We start from the raw sequence: 22,526 nt of genomic DNA, 5'->3' as shown, positions 1-22,526 counted from the left end.
CAATTAAACCCAAAACAGCAGGAATGGAAAACCAGCAAGAATGAAAGAAAGGTGAAATCCACGCCACTGAGAGTGCATTTCACCTAGGAGTTAAACCTGGCTTCAGACAGATACTGGACCTTCTAGTGACTCACACTGGGTTTTTTTTCTACTCTCAGACTTTATGACACAGCAAATAAAACAGTTGTTAAATGAGAAATATAGTCACCATGCCAACCTTATGGGACTGATGATATTTTTCAAAAAAGTTTTAAAATCCTTTTGAAATGTTTGTTCTTAGTGTTTGTAGTTCTCAAGTCAAGAGCAGCAAACATTTCTGCGTCTTGGGCTCTGCCTCGGGAAGGTTCCCTGCTTTTCCTGAGGGGCAGCTGTTCAAGCAGAGCTTCACTCACCCTCCTAGAATCTCGGATTTGCTCACAGAGTACAGACTGTCGACTGCAGCATGTTTGGCCATTACAATGCGATGATCAAATGGGGCAGCAGGAGCAGGGACATCATCTGTAAGATGAGAAGAGAGGGGTTGTCCATCAAGAAGTCTGACCTCCTTTCAGTACCAAGCAGCATGTCTAAGAGTAAAAATCTACTCATGTAAAACAGAAACACAATTGGCCACCTGTCTTATTCCTAATGACACTAGATATAAATTTCCATTTCATGTATGAATGGACTTGAACTCAAGAATATGTTATCTGATGTCTTTGACAAGAAATGTCATTCACAAACTCTTTATGGTCACTTTTAGACAATGCAAAACAGGAAGAAATCTGAAGTTCCAAGTCCAAGACAGTCATATTTCTGGGGCTGATGCTTATGCATATTTCCTAGTATGGATGAGATTCTTGGTCTGATCTCCAGAACCTCGATTATTTTTTTCTTGTATGCTTCCAAGCCTAGGACCATTTTTCATTTGACTATGAGAAATTAATTGATCCATCTTTTTGGGAAAGGACCCTGTATAATTCATATTTTAATTAAAGCATAGAGGAAAGGGGGAGAAACACGAATTATTTCCTTATGTTGTTGAAATATTTGATATTGTATATTACTCTTTTAAAACATGTTTTAGTCTTTATTTCAGCAGCATTTAAAGTGCAGAGTTGAATTTTCCCTGGCTGAATGGATATAAAACACCCAATAAAACTATGTAAGTCATATTCTACAGCTATCCAATTTCTCCCACTTTTCACCTTCTACCATATATATTTAAGTGATAGTCCACATCGACATGGATCCTAACATAAATAGCTACTTAATAATAGTTCTCAATAATAGTTCTACTAATTGTCTTCATATTTTCCCATGACCATTGCTGTTCATGAATTTGCTCATCCCCATTTAATTAGTAAGACAGCTACTACATACCTTCAGCAAGGGTATAAAGAGAGGAGAGTAGAAACTGTTATGTTCTTCATTTTACTAACTAATTCACTCATTCATTTAATTTTGTTTTTTTTTCTTTTAAGACAGGATTTCTCTGTGTAACCTTGGATATCCTTGAACTCAGAGATCCATCTCTGCCTCCTGAGTGCTAGAATTAAAGGCGCAGGCCACCACTGTCTGGCTCCAAACAGCTAAGTTCTTTAAATTTGGCATTTATCCAATACATATTCCCTGAGCACTTATCTTGTTCTAAGTATACTACTAAATAGTAATATTAATTATGTTTAATTAATTTAGCACTTTTATGTTCAGATAACCCAAATCTCTTGGAATCTAATTTGACGTAAACGTTTACTCTCATGCCGTAAACATACTTGGAAAAAATCATGAGAGAATCCTTCAGGAAGCATTCATTACTTCAGATTTTATTCAGTCTGGGATGATATCTCGGTGGGTAAGAGAGCTTTGTGTGCAAACCTAAGGCCTGAGTTTGGATTGCTAGGATCCAAGTAAAAAGTCTAGCAATGTGCCTGGACACCCAATATTATGGCCACAGGCCAAGCTTTGGTCTCAAAGGAATATGGTGGGATAGCTCAGGACACTTGACACCCTTCTCTGGCCTCTACACTGTATAGGTGCATACCCTCAGCACACATATTCATAGACATTATATATACATATACATATATATGTATATATATATATGTGTGTGTGTGTATTATATAATACATACCTAAGATAATAGAATATAGATAGATAGATAGATAGATAGATAGATAGATAGATAGATAGATAAGATAGATAATAAATAGATGATAGGCAGATAACAAATCAGTAACAGATATAAATGGATAGACAGACAGGCAGACAGATAGGGCTATTTCTCTTGCCTTTGCAAAGAGTGTTTAAGCTAAACATAAAAATGGCGTTCATATGACATATGTCTCCTTAAAGCTGTTAGGATAAGAGAAGTTAAGTTGGATCCTTGCTGGGGATAGTTAGAAAGCTTTAAAAGTCCATAACAAAAGGCCATTTCCTACCCAGTTGGACCGCCAGGTCTTGCTCTCTAGAGGTGGTCATTCCATCCTGGAGTCTGTTGTCCAGGCTCCTGGCTTGTCTGTTTTCCTCTGTCCTGGGTATGGACTCTTCCCCTGCACCCACTACATCTATTCTGCTCTTTTTGTTGTCCTCACTCAGGAAGCACTCCTCTGCCACCCTGCGCTTACTGCTGCCCGTAGACTCTGTCTGTTCAGCATTCTGGAGAGTGGGTCCTGATGCTGAATTTCCAAGGATTCCTGGTGTGGAAATGGTCTTTATATTACTGATGGACCTGGAAAATAAAATACATTTGCAGTTTTTAAGGATTCAAGGGAAAATGTTCAGTTCATCAAAACTCTTTGGGAACTGATACTTTCTTATGACAGTGTCTGGGGAAGACAGTGTGCTCGGTGACACAGAGACAGCCAGTCCAGCCGTTGAAGGCATCAAATCTAAGTAGATTGCCAGACACAGAGAGTCCTCCAAAGACCTCACTGTGAGCCCTAAAGTTGTCATTTATGAAACCTAACTAATAGAAGAGAGAAATTATAGAAACGAAGCAATAATCTCTCTAATGATTGACAGCCACTGAAGAGCCATTATTGGTGGAAGAATAGTCTTAATTAGCGTGTTTTGGCAGGTACAGGTCTTTCTAAGGACATCTTAATAGTGATGGACTTTAATAACAATCCTGATTAACATATTGCAAATTAGATTTGCTCAATATTAATTTCAAATGCTCTATACTAAAACTAAGTAATAATCGTGTCTTAAAGACATCAGAGCTGCTTAAATATTCTGTATTCCAAATACACAGTCATGCTTAGAGCAGCTAAGTTTAATTGGATACAAAAATCCCTGAGTTTGTACTTGATACTTCATAATTTTAATTTTAAGGAAGAAATTCAGTCAATTATCTATTTCCTACAATACTAGAGCCTATTGTCTATCTTAGGTAAGAAACCACCATTGCATAATAGATTAGGCCAAGTCTTTCAGGTTAGATTTTTAATTTACACTCAACATAATCATTACTTGATTCTTAGCCATAGAAAGAATATGCTTTTTAAAAAATGACAAAACTTTTTTACTTGGCCTTTAAAGAGTACTGATTGCTGGAAATATTAAAAATAGTGATCTTGGTGTTGATGTTAAGACTTAGAAACTAGGGGTTGGGGATTTAGCTCAGTGGTAGAGCATTTGCCTAGCAAGCGCAAGGCCCTGGGTTTGGTTCCCCAGCTTCGAAAAAAAAGAAAAGAAAAAAAAAAGACTTAGAAACTATCAGAGGGAGCTCATGGAGGGAGCTCATGGAGGAAGCCAGGCTTAGCTCTACCCCTAATAGAGAGAAGCAAGAAAAGAAGGAAGATAGGGGCTGAGAGATGGAGAGAGGGAGGAAGGAAGGAAGGAGAGGAAGGAAGGGAAGAGAGGAAGAAGGGGAGAAAGAAGAAGAGAAATGACTGAAAATATTGGCAAGAAGAAAGAGAAATAGAATAATAGCAAAATGTAGCCATGAAAACTCAATGTACAATAGAAGTGTGGGTTTTAAACATTGCCTTTAAAACAGTCTTCATTTTTCTTTCAGAATGGCCTCAAATATCACAACACAAAGAGCTGTAAGACACACCAATTGTAGACGTGTAATCCTGCAACAGTACCTTTCATGAGATTGGACACCATTCATGTCCTCAGTGTGCTGGCTTTCAGTCGAGTGTTTGTCCAGCACTGTTCCACTTGCAGCTGTTGAAGCTCTGTTCTCAGCTTCTATTTCTCTGGAATCTTCCTTAGAAGAAATCCCATTTTCCCCTCCATTGTTGTCTTCAGTGTCTTGTTTATAGCCCAGGCTGTTGCTTTCTTGTTTCTCCAGACTTTCCATGCATGACGCATCTTTTGTACCTGCATACTCTCTTAGCTCTGTGGAATTCCTCTGAACAAATTCTATCTTGTCTTGTCGTTCCACATGACATATGACGCAAGTCCTCTGCACTTCTGAGCCACTGGTCTTCTCTGCATTTTTCTTGTTGAGTTTGGTAATCTTTTCTTTCTCAGAAGAGAACTGGTCTTTCTGGTCATGTCTCTCTAGAAGCCACAGAACACAAAACATTTTAATGAAGAGCGTACATGGTGAATTTAATTTCGACTTTATTTAATGGCACCTCTCTTCTGGATCCTTTTTGACAGTAGATTTAGGCTTTTGGAAGCAAAGCAGAATGAAATATGCTCAGCTGACTGAGAACTGCATGTCAAGAGATTTTCTTATTTGTCAGAGGTATGGCCAAGCCCAATCAGATAAAGATATTAATAAAGCAGCACTCCTTTCTACAGGATTCAGGAATGTGTGATTTCACCCGACTAAGAGTAACAACAGAACTTTCTCCATAACTAGCAAATCTCCTAAGGTGTTACCTGTGAGGGCTGATGTCCTTCCTCCTCTGACAATTGTCCTTTCGTTTAGTGTGTGGTTGGACCATACATTTTCCTCAGCCTGTGGGTGCACAATCAAGCAATTGATTACCAACAGTGTACATACTGATTAGCTTCAGCACTATTAACATAGGTTATCCAATTCTTCATGTGAGAAGCATCATAACACAACAAAGGTTCAGCATTACACCTTGGCTCTCCCAACCAAGAGAAACCTGCCTTCCAGAAGTGAGGGCCAAATAAACCGACTTCAGACAATTGAAATTTAACTTCTTAATTATTTTTACAGTGCACAATACATTATTACTGACTATATTTACCTGATGTGCAAAAATATGTCAACTCTATTCTTGTCTTAAATGTCTTTAATTTAAAACAATATTAATAAATCAAAATATCTCCAAAGATTACTACATTTCCTCAGGAATAAGGGGAATTTTTTTCCAAGTTGAAACTAATATAATTCAAACATGGATGGCAAAAGTATCTAAGAAAAAGAAACTAATAGTCATGTAAAGTATAAAATAATCTGAATTAGTGGAACCCTGTCCAAGCAGCAATATCAATGAAAATGAGATCACTGTTTTCAAAGACACTCTGCAGCTCTGTCATGGTGTGGAGAAGGTAACCCAACATCATCACGTCATTATAGGGAATGGATGATGTGTTGGCCAACCTTGACCTCCACTTTAGTTGTCTATGTTTGGCTCACATATAAATGGAATAAAGACCAGAGACTATATGTGAGAGAGACTTCTAAACTACAAAGACATAAAGGCAGTGGGCTTCATAACAATAGGCTTCTCCTTCTCCTAGATGATGCCTTTCTCCCAAGCAACTAAATGTTCTCATAATCCCCAGGTTAGCTTAACAAACCCTTCCACATACCATGTGACAGGTGACATCAGCCTAATGTACACAAATTCTAAGCTATACATTACAAATTGACAAAACCCTATGATGCCACAGGAAATCAGTCCCTCCTCTTTGGAGCAAAAGATTACTTGCCCCAGGATTTCTGCAAATATGAAATGTCACAAAAGTGCAGAGTGTCGGGATTAAGACAAAGGCACCTCACAACACAGAAGCACATTTAGTACATTCATAGAAAGCCAAGGTTGGAGGTCAAAGCTATAGAAAGCCTCTCACTTTTAAGTGCAAACACAGAGAGAGCAGGAAAAAAAAAGTAATTTCCTTGAGCGAAGCCAGTTGCTACTTTTGTATGTGGGCACAGAAGTTGGTACTTATACAATAGCAGTGTTCCTTGTAACACTTCACCAAACTGTTTTTGATAATCTATTTCCTACTAGATGGTGGGTTTATTATGGCCATGGTGCTTAGACCAGAGACATCACTAAGTGGTGGTGATAGTGGCGGTGGTGGTGGTGGCGGCGGTGGTGGCGGTGGTGGCAGTGGTGGCAGTGGTGATGGTGATGGTGGTGGTGGTGGTGGTGGTGGCAGTGGTGGCGGTGGCAGTGGTGGCAGTGGTGGTGGTGATGGTGGTGGTGGTGGTGGCAGTGGTGGCAGTGGTGGTGGTGATGGTGGTGGTGGTGGTAGTGGTGGCAGTGGTGGTGGTGGCAGTAGTGGTGGTGGTGGTGACAGTGAAATGATGTGGTCATGATGATGGAGACAATGGTGATGAAGAGGATAGTGATAGCTATCATACTGGGCACAGACAGTCTGTGAGAAATTCTTCAATGCACTTTCCATGGCTAACTCACTTGTGGTTCTCAGAAACTCTTTGAGAGAGACTATCAACCATATTTTTATAATGAAGTCAGGATTCTAATTTTTTCTCTGTTTGGTTTGTGCTCTAATGACAGCATATTCTGTACTGTTTTTCTGGTACTGAAAGGGATTTTGTGTAGCTAATACTGTCTGGGGTATCCTGCAGAGTAGGCCCATGGAGTAAAAAGAGTGTAACAGTCGGGGCCATAAAACAAAAGCATTAGCACAGTGAGGAAGATGTATGTGTTCCTTAGTTAAAAGATTAGAATTAACACAGAAGAGGAGAGAAAGAGATAATTTAACTTTAATTCTGAAGGTCAAATAGGGCAGCCTAACAAATTGTGTTGGTGGCATTTTATATTTGTCTCTTGGTAATTTTTCTTCTGAAATGCATATGTCTGGAGTGTTGGTAGGCAACATACTTTATGATTTAACCTCTGGCATAAATGCTACAGTAAGAGCAAAAGTGAGCTTAACGATGAAAACCTAGTGTATTTATTCTAACCCATCAAAATATGGGTAAGTAAGAGTTTGGCTACATAACTGTAAAGCCAGTCGGACCACAGGTATCACTTTTTGGTGGCAAAAGTGAGCCTGTTGTGCCCATGCTGGTCAGACAGTCTGGCCTAGCTAAGGGCAGAAACTGTCGGTGCTGAAGGCACAGGAGCCAGTCACCGAGCAGGACATACTGTAATTACGTGCCACACGTTTTACCATTTAAATAATGCAAGGCCTCCATTCATTGCCACAGGCTGTTTATGGTTTCCTTTCCCTATGTAATACTGACATCTAGAGGAACTTCGAACTGAAGCATCTCTAATAAGCAGAAGTATCTCCTTTCCTCTCTGCACTTAGCAACCTTGTGGGCCTTCATTCCAAAGCCTTCTCATTTTGCATCTTTATTCCTCCACAGGAGGTCCTAAAATAGGACACAGGTCTACGGATACATTTTGTCATCCAGAAATGACATTTGTTTCTTAGGAATGTCCTAGTCAGGATAAGTGCTGTTAAACCAGACATTCCTAAAACCGTTCCCATCATCCCGCAAGGGAGGAAGCCTCTTCAGGATTCTGCTCCTCTGTTGGGTTCCCGAGAGGAACAAAAGAGCTCATTTCACTCAGCTTCATTTATTCATCATTTAAAAAAAACATGTATGAATTTTCATATGGGCACCTTTGCCAGTTTCGACCAATTCCTTTTACAACAACTCTTTTTACATTTATATTTTACATATTTTATAACGTTTATTAACAGAATTGGGCAAACACTTATGAGTCACTATAGTAAATGTCTCTAAGAACAAGCATGCCCACCTTCATTATCAATGCTTATCACGCACGTCACACCATGTCGCCTCTACAGTGACATGGATGTCACTCGCCATAGGAGCCAACCGTGCACTTTGGTGGGCACCCAGTGCCTGGGCATGAGTTCCTTTTTGTCCTGTTCTTCAAACCTGCTTCAGGGCCACACCCAAACTCTCTCAGAAGTGAGGGATGACGTAAGGGAAGTTAACCCCCCAGGGCAACTTGTGCCTGCTCCTCCTTTCATTCCAGTCAATAAACACTATCCTTTTTCTTCTGTTAATTTATTTATTCACTTACTTCCCCATCTCTACTCCCCTCCTCCAGGTCTCCCTCCCCCCACAGTCCCTGCCCTGAACTCCCCTCCCTCTCTCCTCAAATCAATTCTAAAATGGCTTTAACCTTAACCATTACAGTAAAAGTGAAACTACACTAGACCTCCACAATATGGTGTTGGGCTACTGTCCTCCAATTGGGAACATTCCAATGGAATACTCTATTTTTGTTTCTCTAGCACCTGAAGAAGAGATTTTGGAGCTCTAAAAAATTGCCCAGGAAACCAAGGTGCAGTGAAGGAAGGAAGCACTTATGGGAATGGGTCTACCAGAGTGGGAGCGTGCTGCCATTAGACCGTGATATGGGAAAGCAAGGCTTCCCTGGGGACCATCTCGAAGCGTCCCTGACACTCATATCCACTGCTTTACTTCAGAACAAAATGTTACATGACAATTCTACCCCTGCATTTGGGGAGTATAGTTGCTTCAGAACAGAAATTTATAACACAACGCATGGACCATGACCAAGACTGGGCCTCGAATAGTGGCTTTGTATTTTGTTGCTATGGCAATACCATGGAGAGTACTTTGTGGTCATTTTAACCCAATGTCTAGTAATATAAGAACAAAATTATAACGATCTAAAATGACTTTGTTACATTTTAATTAGGCTCTTAATGGGAGAATTGAGAATCAATAATTCCTGAATATAAAGAGGTTTTTTTTTTTTTTAGAAAAATAAAGGAACCTACATTTTTCTATTTGAGTATAAAAGATTGATCTTAACACTTTATGTCTATTATTTGTTTGCAGTGAGGGTTTCCCAGCAGAGTGTGGAGGTCGGAGGGCAGCTTGCTGGAGTTGATTCTCTCCTTCAACCACGTGGGCTCTGGAAACTGAGCACAGGAAACCATTCTTGTTAGAGAGTGCTGTTATCTGCTGAGCCATCTCGCCAGCCAGATGAAAGATTAATTTTAGAGATCATTTGTAAGCAAATCTATTTCTCTTGATCTGCAGATGCTCTCAAATTTCTGGTGCACAAAACAAAGAAAATGCCCCGTGTCTCTGTTCAGACGGGAGGACCTCTCTCTCACACAGCACAGCCCATGTTGTTGGCTCTGGCAACCGGCATGAGGTAAGCTAGGACTGGGTCTCACTGATGGAATCTAGGAGCGAAAGCGTTGGTCTTGACCTCAGAAGCAAGGGAGTGGCTCCTCCCTGAGCTGTGGATAACATCAAGCAGAATCAGTCACCTGAGTAAATAACTCCACCCGGAAAACGAAAGCTGGTGGATGTGTCCACAAAGCAGGGAACAGTGCTTCGTTCAGAACCATGAAAACCGGACTTCAGGGGTCTGACGTTAAGGCTGCCGGTTCAGCGAAGTCTAATTATACCATCTGTCAATGAAGATAGATTAAAATACAATGTGGACTGCTGTTTAAGTTCCAATTTTTGAAGAAAAAAAATTTCATTCTTCAGTCTTCTCCAGCAGAAAAAAACAGAGTAGCATAATATTGGTCCAACCATCTTCTTTGGCTGTTCCTTGCTGACAAAGGCCTTTTGTTTTCTTTCTTTCCTTTTCTTCTTGTCTTTTTTCTTTCATTGAAAGTTAAACTTAGGACCTCATGCATGCTAAACAAGCCCAGAGCCCAGAGCCCACATGGATAGGTTGTCTGGAGCAGTTTTGAAAGACCAGTGACTGGGGCTGGCCACAGAAGACAGAGCGTAGACCCCCCAGTATCTACTCTACCTTTACTGGGGTACAGGCTACAGTTACAGCTATAGCCCCTCACACTGTTATCCAGCCTAACTCTGGCAATTTTAGGGGAAAAAAAAGAAAACAGTTTAAAACAAGCAAACTAGCTTTTTCGATCGGCCATTCATTATGCGTGGAGCAACCACCATGATGCAGATTTTTGTGAAGACCCTTACGGGGAAGACCATCACGCTCGAGGGTGAACCCTCGGACACTACAGAACATGTAAAGGCCAAGAATCCAGAATAAGGAAGGAACTCCTCCTGGTGAGCAGAGGTTGGTCTTTGCTGGTAAGCAGCTGGAAGACAGCCGTACTTTGTCTGACTACAACATTCAAAAAGAGTGCACGCTCCATCTCGTGATGAGATGTGGTAGAGCTAAGAAAAGGAAGAAGTCGGGGCTGGGGATTTAGCTCAGTGGTAGAGCGCTTGCCTAGCAAGCGCAAGGCCCTGGGTTCGGTCCCCAGCTCCGAAAAAAAAAAAAAAAAAAAAAGAAAGAAAGGAAGAAGTCTTACCCCACCCCCAAGAAGAGGAAGCATGGGAGGAAGAAGGTCAAGTTGGCTGTTCTGAAATACTATAAGGTGGATGAAAATGGCAAAATCAGCTGACTTCGTCGGAAATGTCATTCTGATGAATGTGGTACTTGAGTTTTCATAGGTAGCCGCTTTGACAGGCACTACTGTGGCAAGTGTTGTCTGACTTACTGTTCAACAAACCAGAAGACAAGTAGTTGTGTATGACTTAATAAAAAGAAGGAACTGTGAAAAAATAGAAAAGCAAACTATAAGTTTTTACCCTGATATTTAATCCCACTGGGTACTTATATGCATATCTTGTACCAGATTGATGGGCTGATCAATGATAAGATACATTATAAAAGATCCACATTTCTTTCTAAAATTGTTCTTATTTTTGCTTTATGTGTATGAATATTTTACCTGAGTATATGTGTGTGTACTACACGTGTGCCAGGAACCAAAGAAGGCCAGAAGTGGGTATTAGATCCTTGGGAACTGGAGTTATGTTGTTAAATCTCAGGTGGGTACTAGGAATTGAACCCAGGTCCTCTGGAAGAGAAGCCAGTTCTCTCACGCTCCCATCTATCCCTCACCTACTCACATTTCTTTCTACTTCCCCCCTCCCAAAAGAGAATTTAAGTGGAAACCTAAGGGCTCTTTGGAGAGTCAGTTGTGTTGGATGGTGTTTCGATGGGGCAGACATGTGAAGGAACATTTTCCTGAAGTGGACACAGGTGAAAGACTAAGTCAGGCTCATGAAGGAATGTTTCACTGAAGCAGACACAGGAGAGAGGATGCTCTGCTAAAGCAAGCACGTGAAAGGACATGTGAATTCTTTGCTAAGGACACACATGTATCAGTCCACCTTACATTATTTGAGCTCCACTTGTTGGGACTCTGTGGAATCAGGCTGATTGAATGCATATACTGAGGCAAGGCCTGTCATGTTTGAAGGGCATGAATAGGACTTAAAGGAGTGACAGAGACAGAGCTTGGTTCCTGGTACAGCTTGCTGTGCAACACTTGTGGGTCTCTCGTCTTCACTGATCTTTGTTCCCTAAGAGAGGCATAGCCAAGAACTTCTCCTGGTGTCCCTCCTGCTCCTCCTCTTGGTCCCTCCTGCTGACTCCAGCCGAGGCTAAAGCCTGGCTGTCTCTGCTAGGTCCTGTCACCACTGTTGCTATCCCAACTCTACAGAATTAGACTGCTTTTGTACTCATAAAGTATTTGCCAGTGGATCAAGCTGCCACTGCCTGCTAACCTGTGAACTGAACTGCCGATTTCCAGACAACACAGATAGAAGTTGCTCCAAAGAACCTTTCTAAGCAGGTCCACTTCTCCCATGTCCTTTCTTTTCCATTACCTCTGGTTGGTAGTGGGCTACAAGGGAGGTTAAAGCATTTAAAAACCATCATTAAAAATAAGATTTTAAAAAATTAGTTACAGAGAAAACAGAGCCCTTTGCCTTGGTTGCTTTTCTCTCAGAAGATGACATTTCTGCATGCTACCCCACCTCCACATCTGCCTTCTTTTGCTCCAAAAAATCTTGGCTCTGAATGCCAGGTCCCTGTTCTTAACAGTTCTAATAAAAGTAGTAGTAAAGGAGGTGGGTCCCAGACCCTGAAGTCCTCTCATCCCCACTCACAGTGTGTGAATATAACATCCTGCAAACCCTGTAATCCACCAGTCTGTCCTTCCTCTTCCCCAAGCCCATTTTACTTATCAGGCGCTAATCCCTCACTCCCATCCAGGACAGAGTACCTAAAAGCTTCTTCCTGCCTCTTTCTCACCTTGACCCAGGTGTACAATACGTAAGTAGAAATCATCCAAAGCACTACCATGGGGACACCAAATCCCTTTTAAAAGTGGCCTATGGGGTACCCAAGGAGAATTGTAAAATAAAAAAAAGACAATATGGCTAACCATGCTTCTGGTCCTCTGTCTGAAGACCTTCTGGCTGCTCCTTAGTCACAGTATGATAAGTAGCCAGGGGTGAAGCTGATGGGGAGAAACGTCACCGGACAATCGGACCGGGCACAGATTTACAGATCTTTATATAAAGTCTGAAAAGCATAAGCCATGGTATCCTTTGATCTCCTTGGGATTCTGTGTCAGGACAACCCTTGAGCATGTCAAAACCACCACTGTCACTTCTAAGAAATTATGAACCTAGGCTGGTGCATGAGAAACCAAATTCAAAGGGAATCATCACTGCTTTGCACTCTTTTCCTTAAACCAAATCTTACATGTAAATGTTTTGGTACAGCACAAGACTAAATCGTGGAAGATTTGCACATGAAGTTTACAGTGTATTTTTATCACCCAATAAAGCTTTTGATTTCTTCCACTGCAGACAGTTTTAAGAGTGTTCATTTCACTTGGTGTTCTCAGTGTGCATTTTATTTTAGACTCAATTCTATCCTTCCACCTCCCGTCTCCCACCTGAAGCATTTGTCCTATCAACCCCCATTTCCCCCAGAGCAGCTCTCTGTGGTAGCATATGCTGGCAAAGCCTGGATAAGAACACAGTGTCTTTTAGTGGAGGGGATAGTAGGGACATCAGAGATTTAAACTTAGACTAACTGGGCAAAATGCTTAACCTCTTAATGGCTTGCCTTCTGCATGTTCCCCACAAAGCAGAATGGCTTTTTGAAGGCTACCATTTTAAAGCAATGAGAAGCTACAAAGCTCTTTAAACTGTTGCTAAACTTGGTATATGAAGTAAAAAGCCTAGATAAAAACTAATGGCCAGGGGTAAGGGGGACTGGGTAGCTGGTAAGTGGCTCTGCTGGTGACTTGAACTGAATCCCTGGAATCCACATAGTAGAAGGAGAGAACTGAATCATAGACCATATACTTCCATAGTCTGCACATGGCATTGAGTAAATAAATAAATAGTTTGAAAACCTAGTTGGTTCTAAATATACTAACTCTTTAGTTGTCTGCCCCCTTTTACGCATCATGGGTCTGTGGACCGGCAGCAATAGCATTACTTGAGGCTCTATTAGAAATGCATACAAGGGCTAGGAGAGCAGCTCAGAGGTACATCAGGTAATTGGCATGTGTGCCTCTGGGTCCTGTCACCAGCACAAGGAAGGAAGAAAGGAGGAAGGGAAGGATAGAGGGAGGGAGGGAGAGAGGAAGGAAGGAAGGAAGGAAGGAAGGAAGGAAGGAAGAACAAAGGAACAAAGCAAACAGAATAATAGCTCCCACTACCTAAAACCTGCATTTCAACCAGTCCTCTGATAATTTCTATGTACATTAAAATTTGAGAACATGGAACTAGAAAATCCATATAGTAAACTAGTGTGAAAAAATATGCAACTATTTGTGATGGCTTTATGGATCGTTTTTAATGCTGCCTTCATCTTTAAAGATCTCACCAGTTAATCTCTTACCTAGATAAACTCACAGAAGAAACAAGGAGACCGGTCCTGGGATCTCTACTGACACTAAAACCCACAGGTGTTCAAGTTTATTGCACCAAATGGTGTAGCCCTTACGTGGAAACTGTACATGTTCCATATGATTCCAATTATCTATAACTTCCTGATGCTGCTTAGTGCTATGTAATGTTGTGTGAATGAACGGCTGTTATACTCCACCACTTGGGAAATAATGACAGTGTCTGTACATGTTCAAAGCTGACAATTGTCTCCAAAATGTTCAACTAATGAAGCTACAGGTGCAGAAACCCTTGTATGTAGAAAATACGTCTGTACAAACTGATTGGCACCAACCAATACAGTTATAATGAAAACAAGCTCTTTAACTTGGATTCTCCTTATAAATGTGACTACTAGCATAAAGGGATAAAAAGGAAATTTATTTCACTCTATTCCTATGGGAAGATGATGATCAAAGTTTTACTGTTTTAATTCTGCCAGAGGACTAGGTTTTAGTAAGCTATTTCTTTGTATGGTGACTAGAGCTAACTCTGGATCGAATATTTCAAAACTGTCAAAAGAATAGATTTTTTAACATTCCCCCATATACACAAAAAAAATGATAAGTTGGTGATACAGTAATGGAGATGCTTTACTGAATCTTCCTATATGAAGATAGATACATAGTATAGACACATAGATGTACATAATTTGTATCCTATAAAAACACATAGTTATTATGTCAAAAATTTTATTAAAAATCAATTAGTAAAAATTGCACACTATACAGAAATATATAACTTTTAATGTTCTGTATGTGTCTATTTTTATTTTTAAGCTTCTATTTATTTATTGGCTGCTGTGTTTGCTTCAGTTTTGAGAAAAAGCCATATAAACCAGGCTGACCTTGAACTCAGGATTGTCCTGTTTCCCTAGTGCTGAGATTACAAGAACACACCACCAGGTTTATCTGTGCTTGGTGTGTCTGAATCCTCAGATTATGGTGATCATAAATACATTATTGCATGCTTCATAATTTTGTCTGATTGGGGACATCAGAGAAATATTCAGCTGGTGCCCTGGTACCTTACTTGTTCTTCAATATTGAAATACCTCCATAGTGACTGCTAAATAGAGGTTGTTCTGAGACTTCCAGGAGCCTCCTTTCCTTGCTCAGACTTTTGTATTATCAGTAATCAGAGGATAAATATCAAGCATATCTGGGCCTCCAGAACTGTGCTATATAATGTGCTATGTTCTGACAGGTGAGTTCTGGTGAATCTCTGTAAAAAAAAAAAAAAAAAAGTAAAGTAAAGGCCAATAGAATTTGAAATAATCTGGCCATAACAATCAGCTGATGATCACGTGGTTTCAATAAAAAAAGGCAAGTGATTCTTAATAATCTCTGTGCTATTCCTGTAGGTTAACTGCAGTGGTAAAGTGGACAACTTTGAAAATCAAGAGTGTGATGGATGGTCAGTGAAGTAGAAGATACTACCAATACGTTTGTCAATATCAGAGATTGGGGCAATGGTTCTAAAAGTTATAAATCTCCTTCCTTCTGAGAATCTTAATCTGGCTTAGAGCCCAAGAACATCTCTCATAAATTCTCAAGTGATTCTGATGCAAGTGGTGCAAAAAACCATACTTTGAAAAAAGCATGTGGAGTTCCTATGCACTATTGAAGAGCTAACCATACTTTGAAAAAAGCATGTGGAGTTCCTATGCACTATTGAAGAGCTAACTTGGTAACGTGTTTTTTCGTAGATTCATTCTTGAAAATGCTTCACATGAATCTCACACATGCGCAACATCAGACCAGGTTGGCAGTGCTTGTTTGCATGCTTGATCCTGCCTAGACCTTTCAGCATCTCCAATATCTAATTTAGTGTTCAGCATGGGACAGAAAAGCATTAGTTGGTTCCTCATACATTAGTAAGTTGGTGGGGAAGATGAATTCCAAGCAGTGATCATATCGAACACCTGTATAAATTGTTTTTGTTTCTTGAAGCCTGCAATAGGATACACTTTACTATTCTCCTTCAGCTCCCAGGATCCTCCAGTGCTCAAAAGCACTTTCACGTAGAGAAAATTGCCAATCTGTACCTCCATGAAAAACTATAGTCTTCTCAACCAATGTCTTATTTCTAATGAAAATGAGAACACGAACTGCAGACGCTCATTTATTATTCATAATTCTGCACTGAACGCAGCTTCTCCAACATGTAACCCCTTCAGCACATTAGCACAGAGAGACATTTCATGAGTGCTTTTGGTGAGAAAGAAGAGGTTTCAATTAGCCATGGTTATTGCCGCTGTTCAGTTTACTATAATTATCGAATATTCTTTCCAGAAGGCAAGAGCAAAGACTAGCTATTTCCTTTGAAACAGCTGATGAAACTTCAGTATACATTACCTAGCCTAACACTGAATAGGTGTGAAGAGATTTTACTGTTAAAGTCCTTCACAGCCAGGTATGGTAGCTCTGTATCCACTGAGACTGTACCTACGAGACTGAGGCAGGATCACTTTTGCCCAACAGTTCAGGACTAGTCTAGCCTAGACAACCTAGCAAGACCTGCCTTGGGGAAAATATCATGGGTGTAATTCTACTGTTCCTTCTGTTTTATAAAATCACAGAATGGCCGAGAAATTACATGACACCATCAAGGAGCACACGCTGAAGCTTCTGATACAATAAAGCGCTCCTTGGGTGCTTTGCCATGGACCTTCAGAGGACTTCCCAGTGGAGGAGCTCCTAGTTAAGCATGTCTCTGTAGCTCGTGAAGTAAAAGTCTACTTATTTTCTTGGCGTCTGTAGTTCATGTCTGCTTCTTAGGAAGCAAGAGCTCCACTGGGGCTTAAGATCAGGTTCTCACTGCATCAGCGATGTCAACCAGAATCCTGCTGCAGACTCAGTCAACGAAGTTTCCCAAATGTCCTTATCTCTACATGAGGCTGGAGTACATGAACTCAACACTCCATCTGCTATAAATCCTAAGTTCTATGTTCAGAAGTAGATACCCTGTGTCAGGTGTCAGTGTGCATGTGAGGCTTAATCTATGTTCTGCTCAGATTCCTCTGTGGAGAAGTACATCATGACTTAACTCTGAAGTAACAGGTTTTATTTGAAGGAAAATAACATGCAAACAGAGACAAGGAGATTTTGATGGATAAGTGGTTGATGAAGAAGTTTAGAACCTTGTCCAAGGAGATAGCATCAAGGGTGTTGCCCATGCCTAGACTCAACAAAAAGTACTTTTTCTGTGTGTTATTTATACCTCTGAATAAAGCTTTTTAAATAGGCATAATTGCAGGCAAAATTAGGCCAGATAGTGTACTTGGGAGGAAGAGGCAGACAGATCTCTGTGAGTTCAAGGCTAACCTGGTCTACAGAGTAAGTTCCAGATAGCCAGGGCTATACAGAGAGACCCTGTCTTGAAAAAAGAAAAAGAAAGAAAGAAAAGTAGATTAGTGACTGTGTTAGTAGGTTTTACATTGGTATAACCAATTCCTGAGATAATCAACTTATAAAGAAAAAAGGAATATCTGTGCTTATAGTTTTTGGAGGTTTCAGTCCAGGATAAGTTAGGCCCGTTCCTCTGGGCTGCCTGGTGACGCTCATAAACTAAACGCTATGTGGAAGAAAAAAGAAAGACCCAGCATCCCATAATACCTCAATGCTGTTCTCTCAGTAATCTAAAAGCTACTTCCCAACTTCACCACGGTGGGGACCAAGCTTTTAACACATGGGTTTGGAGGTCTAGTTTAGCAATGTCTGTGGTATCTAAAAAGAATCCTTGGACTCAGCCTTTGCCTGTGCAGTGCTTAAAAACTATGAGTGCTACTTTCCTTCTTTGGCAGTGGGACGTCTCCGAATGGAACTCTCCAGAGGGGAAGAAAAGGCGTTCGAAGGCAGATTCGCTCTTCTTCCACTGTGCCGGAGAGCAGCAGTAAATTAATGTTTACAATGAGGTGACAGCTGGCCTCTGCAGCGCACCACAGTCACAGAAGTTCAATTGCGGGTATCCCGAGAACAGAATTCAAGTCTGTTTCCAGTTAGCATCTCGTATAAAACCATGCTCCATCTGTGTTTTACCACATCCAGCTGTGCCTTCCCAACTGCTTGCCGAACTTTCGCTTCTTTGTGAAGACTGCCCTGCAGGGCTGCACAGACACAGTCCCCGGAAGCACATATTGTGAGTAAATACTGCAAAGACAACACGGGGCCATGTACGTGTGCTCTTTCCAAGTGACTGAAGCCTTGCATGGTCCACATTCACACCCTTAGATAGTTCATCAAGTCACAGAATGGAAATGCAAACTATGAAGTGAGAAACTGATTTAAAACACATGAGGAATTTTTTTCCAACTATTCTGATTCCACCTCATTATTTTTTGTGTATTAAAACTGAGGTGGCAGTCTAAATATACTTTAATTTCATATGTAATTTGATCGGTTCAGTTTATCATTTAATAATCGCCAATAAAATTGTTCCTTTTGATTTGATCCAGATCTATACTGATATGCCTCTCAAATTGATCTCATTATTGGTGGAGCAGAGGTGTGCAAATATGTGACTCACTGTGGCAACATCCATCAAAGTTGAGCATGGAAAGTGCTTGTTGTGCAATTACTTTGCTGGTGTTCATCCTTTATTCACTCGGTCTTGGCATGAAGTTATCCTGCCTAACAGACTTGTAGTGTGATATGAAAAGAAACCTGCCTGGGCTCCAGGAAGATGCCATAAACATGACAAGAATTCTATCATTTTATGAATTCTACTCTTAGTTTGTATCACCTGAAATTTTTCTCTACTGACAATATTATGACAATAAATGTCAAAGTCAAAGTTTCCCTTTTGAGTTAAAATGAAAAACAAATGAGGACTATATTCTTATGAAAATTAACATTATAAAAATGAGGATTCCAGCTGCCAAAAAGCCCACCTCTACCACAAATCCTAAAATCTATATTTTTTTCAAGTGATAAAATAATCAATTTTGGTTTATTACATAAAATGGGTATTTATTTTTAGTGAAATTGCATTCCATTTAAATGCATTATATTTTTATTAAAATATTGTTCAATATTTTAATACTGGTTCAACAAAATTCACATATGATCTTTTCCTTATAAAAAATAAAGTCAATTTATTAAAATTTAAAAATAAGAATTTTGATAGCAATAATCTCAACTTTATTTTGAGAGATACACTCTGTAAAGCATGTTTCACTCAAATAATAAACGATGTTAAAGAAAATTTCTCTGCTAAATTCACAAAAAATAATCAAAGAATCCTAGCTAAAAAAAATAATAATAAAAAACCTGGGCAAGCCAGCAATGAATCTGTAAACATATTTATACTTAAAAAAATATTGTAGGGGTTGGGGATTTAGCTCAGTGGTAAAGCGCTTGCCTAGCAAGTGTAAGGCCCTGGTTTCGGTCCCCAGCTCCGAAGGGGAAAAAAAAATATTGTAAACATCAATGGACCAGAAAGATGGCTCAGTGGGTAAAATTACTTGTCATGCAAACCTGAGGACATGATTTCAATCCCCTGAACCCATCATGGAAGGACAGAATGAACTCCTAAGAGTTGTCCTCTGACCTACACACACACACACACACACACACACACACACACACACACACACACACACACACACACAAAGAGAGACACACACACACACCTGGGACACATACAGACACACACAAATGCAGAGCACATTTAAATACACACACAGAGGTACACAGACACACTCATTCACACACAGACACTAATACACTCATACAAACACACACACTCACACATGCTCACACACACTCTCATACACACACACAGACTCACAAACGCACACACACATAATGAAAAAATAGATGTGTGCTCATGAGTAGTATGTCTTAATGAAAACCCCACTTTTAAAGAGAGTTACATGTGGTTTCATTCCTTTGCAATGGTTTTGTGAGTTAATTTTAGAATATTCAAGATTTGGTATTTGCATATCAGGGCTTAACATTGCAGGTTTGCCCCATAGAGAACTCTCCTTTGTCATCTTGACTGTGCGAGGGGAGAGAAATGACTTACCTGTTAACAAAACAGAAGAAATTATCCAACACCAAAAGCTCTACATTTGCCTTGCCACAAGCCTTCAGTGTCTTCTCTGACAGCTATGATAATCACCCAGTGCTTAGGGCTCCTGGAAGCTCTCAGCTACTGACAAGGGCTGCTGCTCTGGGTTAGTCAGGACTCTGTGCTAGCCCACTTCTCTTAGCCTATCACTTTGCACTCCGTGTTATCACCACAAGTTCTAGCTACCATAGAGGAAGTGCATACTTCCATGCAGAATCTTTATATTACAGAAAGAGCTGAGCTCATCTTCTGAGATATATAAATTTCCTGAATGGCTCATATCCCTGACATCATGGGGTTTCATTCTAAATGAGCAACTCTGATATGGAATCTTTTAAAACAAAATCCAGAAAGTTTAACCTCCATTTACATGCCATAGACCTGTTAAAGTAGCTCTTCTCCTAGAAGATGCTTGGACCTGTTCACCATGGCTGCTGTGACCCGCCCCCTGCTTGTGATGCCTGTCATCTCTCCACACTGGCCCTCATAATGCCCTGACGGTCCTCTCCCTCAACAGTCTTCTTGGCCTCTATGAACACTGAGCACATTTATTCTCACTCCTCCTGGTAATCTCCTCCAGCCTTCAATTCTACACCACCAATCATTTCACAGTGTATCTCTATTCCTCTAAAACAATAATTACCAAGTCCTAACATTTGGTTATACTATAAAGAGAGAGAGAGAGAGAGAGAGAGAGAGAGAGAGAGAGAGAGAGAGAGGGAGAGAGAGAGTTATACATATGTGTGTGTACACCTGTATGTACATAGAGGTCAGGAGGTATTGGCTGTCCTGTTATTTCCACCTGATTTCTTTCACACAGGGTCTTTCAATGAACTTGGAGCTAGGCTGGTGACCAGCAGCCCCAGTAATGTTCCTTTCTCCACCTTGCACAACACTTATGTGTGACCACACTTAGCTTTTTACAGGAGTGCTGAAAATTTGAACTCAGGTGTTTATGCTTGCCCAGAAAGTACTTTCGCCTACTGAGTTATATCCCCAAACCCAAGGATTTTGAACTTTATATATCGAAAGGAAAAAGTCATCTTACATCAACACCTTTACTCTAAATTGGCTTGTTGCTATAGTTTGGATGTGGAATGTTCCTCATAGGCCATGTACAAGTCTTTAACTTGGAACTGCTGGGAGGCAGTGGAAATTCTAAGGGCCAAGGCTTAGTGACGAATCTTAGGTCACTGGGAATATATCTTCAAAGGGATTATGGGATGTCAGCCCTTTCCTGTCTCCCTGTTTCCAGACTTTGTACGATAAACTTCATTCCACTACAGGCTCCTTGCCATGATATGTCGCCCTCACCCACATGATCCCCAAAGCAACATAGCTGCCTGACCATAGATTATAATCCCCCAAACTATGAGCTACATTAAGTCCCCCTTCATTTGTGACTCATTTGTGGAACTATGGAATTTGGAGCAGAAAGCCTGATCTGGGAAGACCTCTAAGAATCCAAGGTCAAGGCTACAGAGATGTCTGTCATGCACACCCAAACACTTGAGTTCAGATCTCCAGCAACCATATAAAGGCCAGACATAGTCGCACATTACCTGTGACCTCAGTCCTGGTGGGAACAGAGACAAGTAGATTGTTGGAGGTACGCTGGCCAACTGAATTGGTGAGATTCAGGTTAGTAAGAGGTCCTTCTTGAAAAATAAGGTAGAGGGTAATCCAGGAAAAAAAGTGATGCCATTGACCTCTATCCTTCACAAATTCTCTCTCTCTCTCTCTCTCTCTCTCTCTCTCTCTCTCTCTCTCTCTCTCTCCCTCCCTCCCTCCCTCCCTCCCTCCCTCTCTCTCTCTCTCTCCTTTTCTTTCAACTAATCTTTGGATATGTTATTAATCATAATTCCATGATCATGCGCTTCCATTTCCTGCTACCATTTCCTGTTACAATGTCTTATTCATCTCTGTTGCTTTTGGTGCAGTAAAGATTAAATCAAATGTGGACAAGCCTTTATCTTAGCCTTTATGTTACTTTGATACAGAAGGACAGCTGTTTAGGTGCCTTCCATGAGCTTTTCTCTAGACAGCTAACTTCATAACTGCACATGAACAAGTCTTGTTTGTTTGATTTGTTTGGTTTGTTTGGCATGACCCCAGCCAGTTCTGAGGCTGAGGTGGGTTTATTTTTTCCCCAGTCTTCTTTTACACCATTTTAATTACATGCAAGTACTAAGGTCAGTTCTAGGTTAAGGGAACAAGTGAGACAATAAACACAAATAGTCATGGAACAAGCAAAGCAATAAACAAAGTCCTGTGATCACTGTTTCCAGGGGCTTATCAGGATGACCAAGATATCTGAACCTACTTCCCTGTCCTGGCCCAAAGTCATATCCTTGCCTGAAGCCTACTTCTTTGTTCTAGCCCAAAGTCAGATTCCTGCCTGAGCTTACTTGAACAAGTTTTAATGGGCAGTACTAGTTGAGAATCTAGGAGGTATAAGAATGCTTTGAAAGTGATATTCAAAGCATTTAATGTTTAACATTATGTATTAATTGAAAAGAACTTTTAAGAATGGTGAAGTTGGTTTTAAAGGCAAAAAATTAAGGTATATAATTTTAAAGTAGGTTCTGAG

General features: G+C 40.5%; 1 protein-coding gene and 1 pseudogene across 1 annotated transcript in view; one reads left to right on the top strand and one right to left on the bottom strand.

Annotated features, from left to right (window-relative positions):
• Mylk4 (myosin light chain kinase family, member 4) overlaps window positions 1-22,526 on the bottom strand; it is a 78,274-nt gene that overhangs the window by 25,711 nt on the left and 30,037 nt on the right. Inside the window, exons 2-5 of the mRNA XM_006253874.5 lie at window positions 4,822-4,900; window positions 4,074-4,494; window positions 2,421-2,710; window positions 393-498 (exon numbers count right to left, since the gene is read on the bottom strand). Of these exons, the coding sequence (XP_006253936.1) occupies window positions 393-498; window positions 2,421-2,710; window positions 4,074-4,494; window positions 4,822-4,900 (896 nt within the window). The remainder of the gene's footprint in view (window positions 1-392; window positions 499-2,420; window positions 2,711-4,073; window positions 4,495-4,821; window positions 4,901-22,526) is intronic.
• Window positions 10,010-10,662, top strand: Rps27a-ps20 (ribosomal protein S27a, pseudogene 20; annotated as a pseudogene).

This window comes from Rattus norvegicus, chromosome 17, assembly GCF_036323735.1.
Source record: "Rattus norvegicus strain BN/NHsdMcwi chromosome 17, GRCr8, whole genome shotgun sequence".
NCBI lineage: Eukaryota > Metazoa > Chordata > Mammalia > Rodentia > Muridae > Rattus > Rattus norvegicus.
Note: the sequence above shows the minus strand (reverse complement) of the source record. Positions and strands in the feature narration are given on the sequence as shown.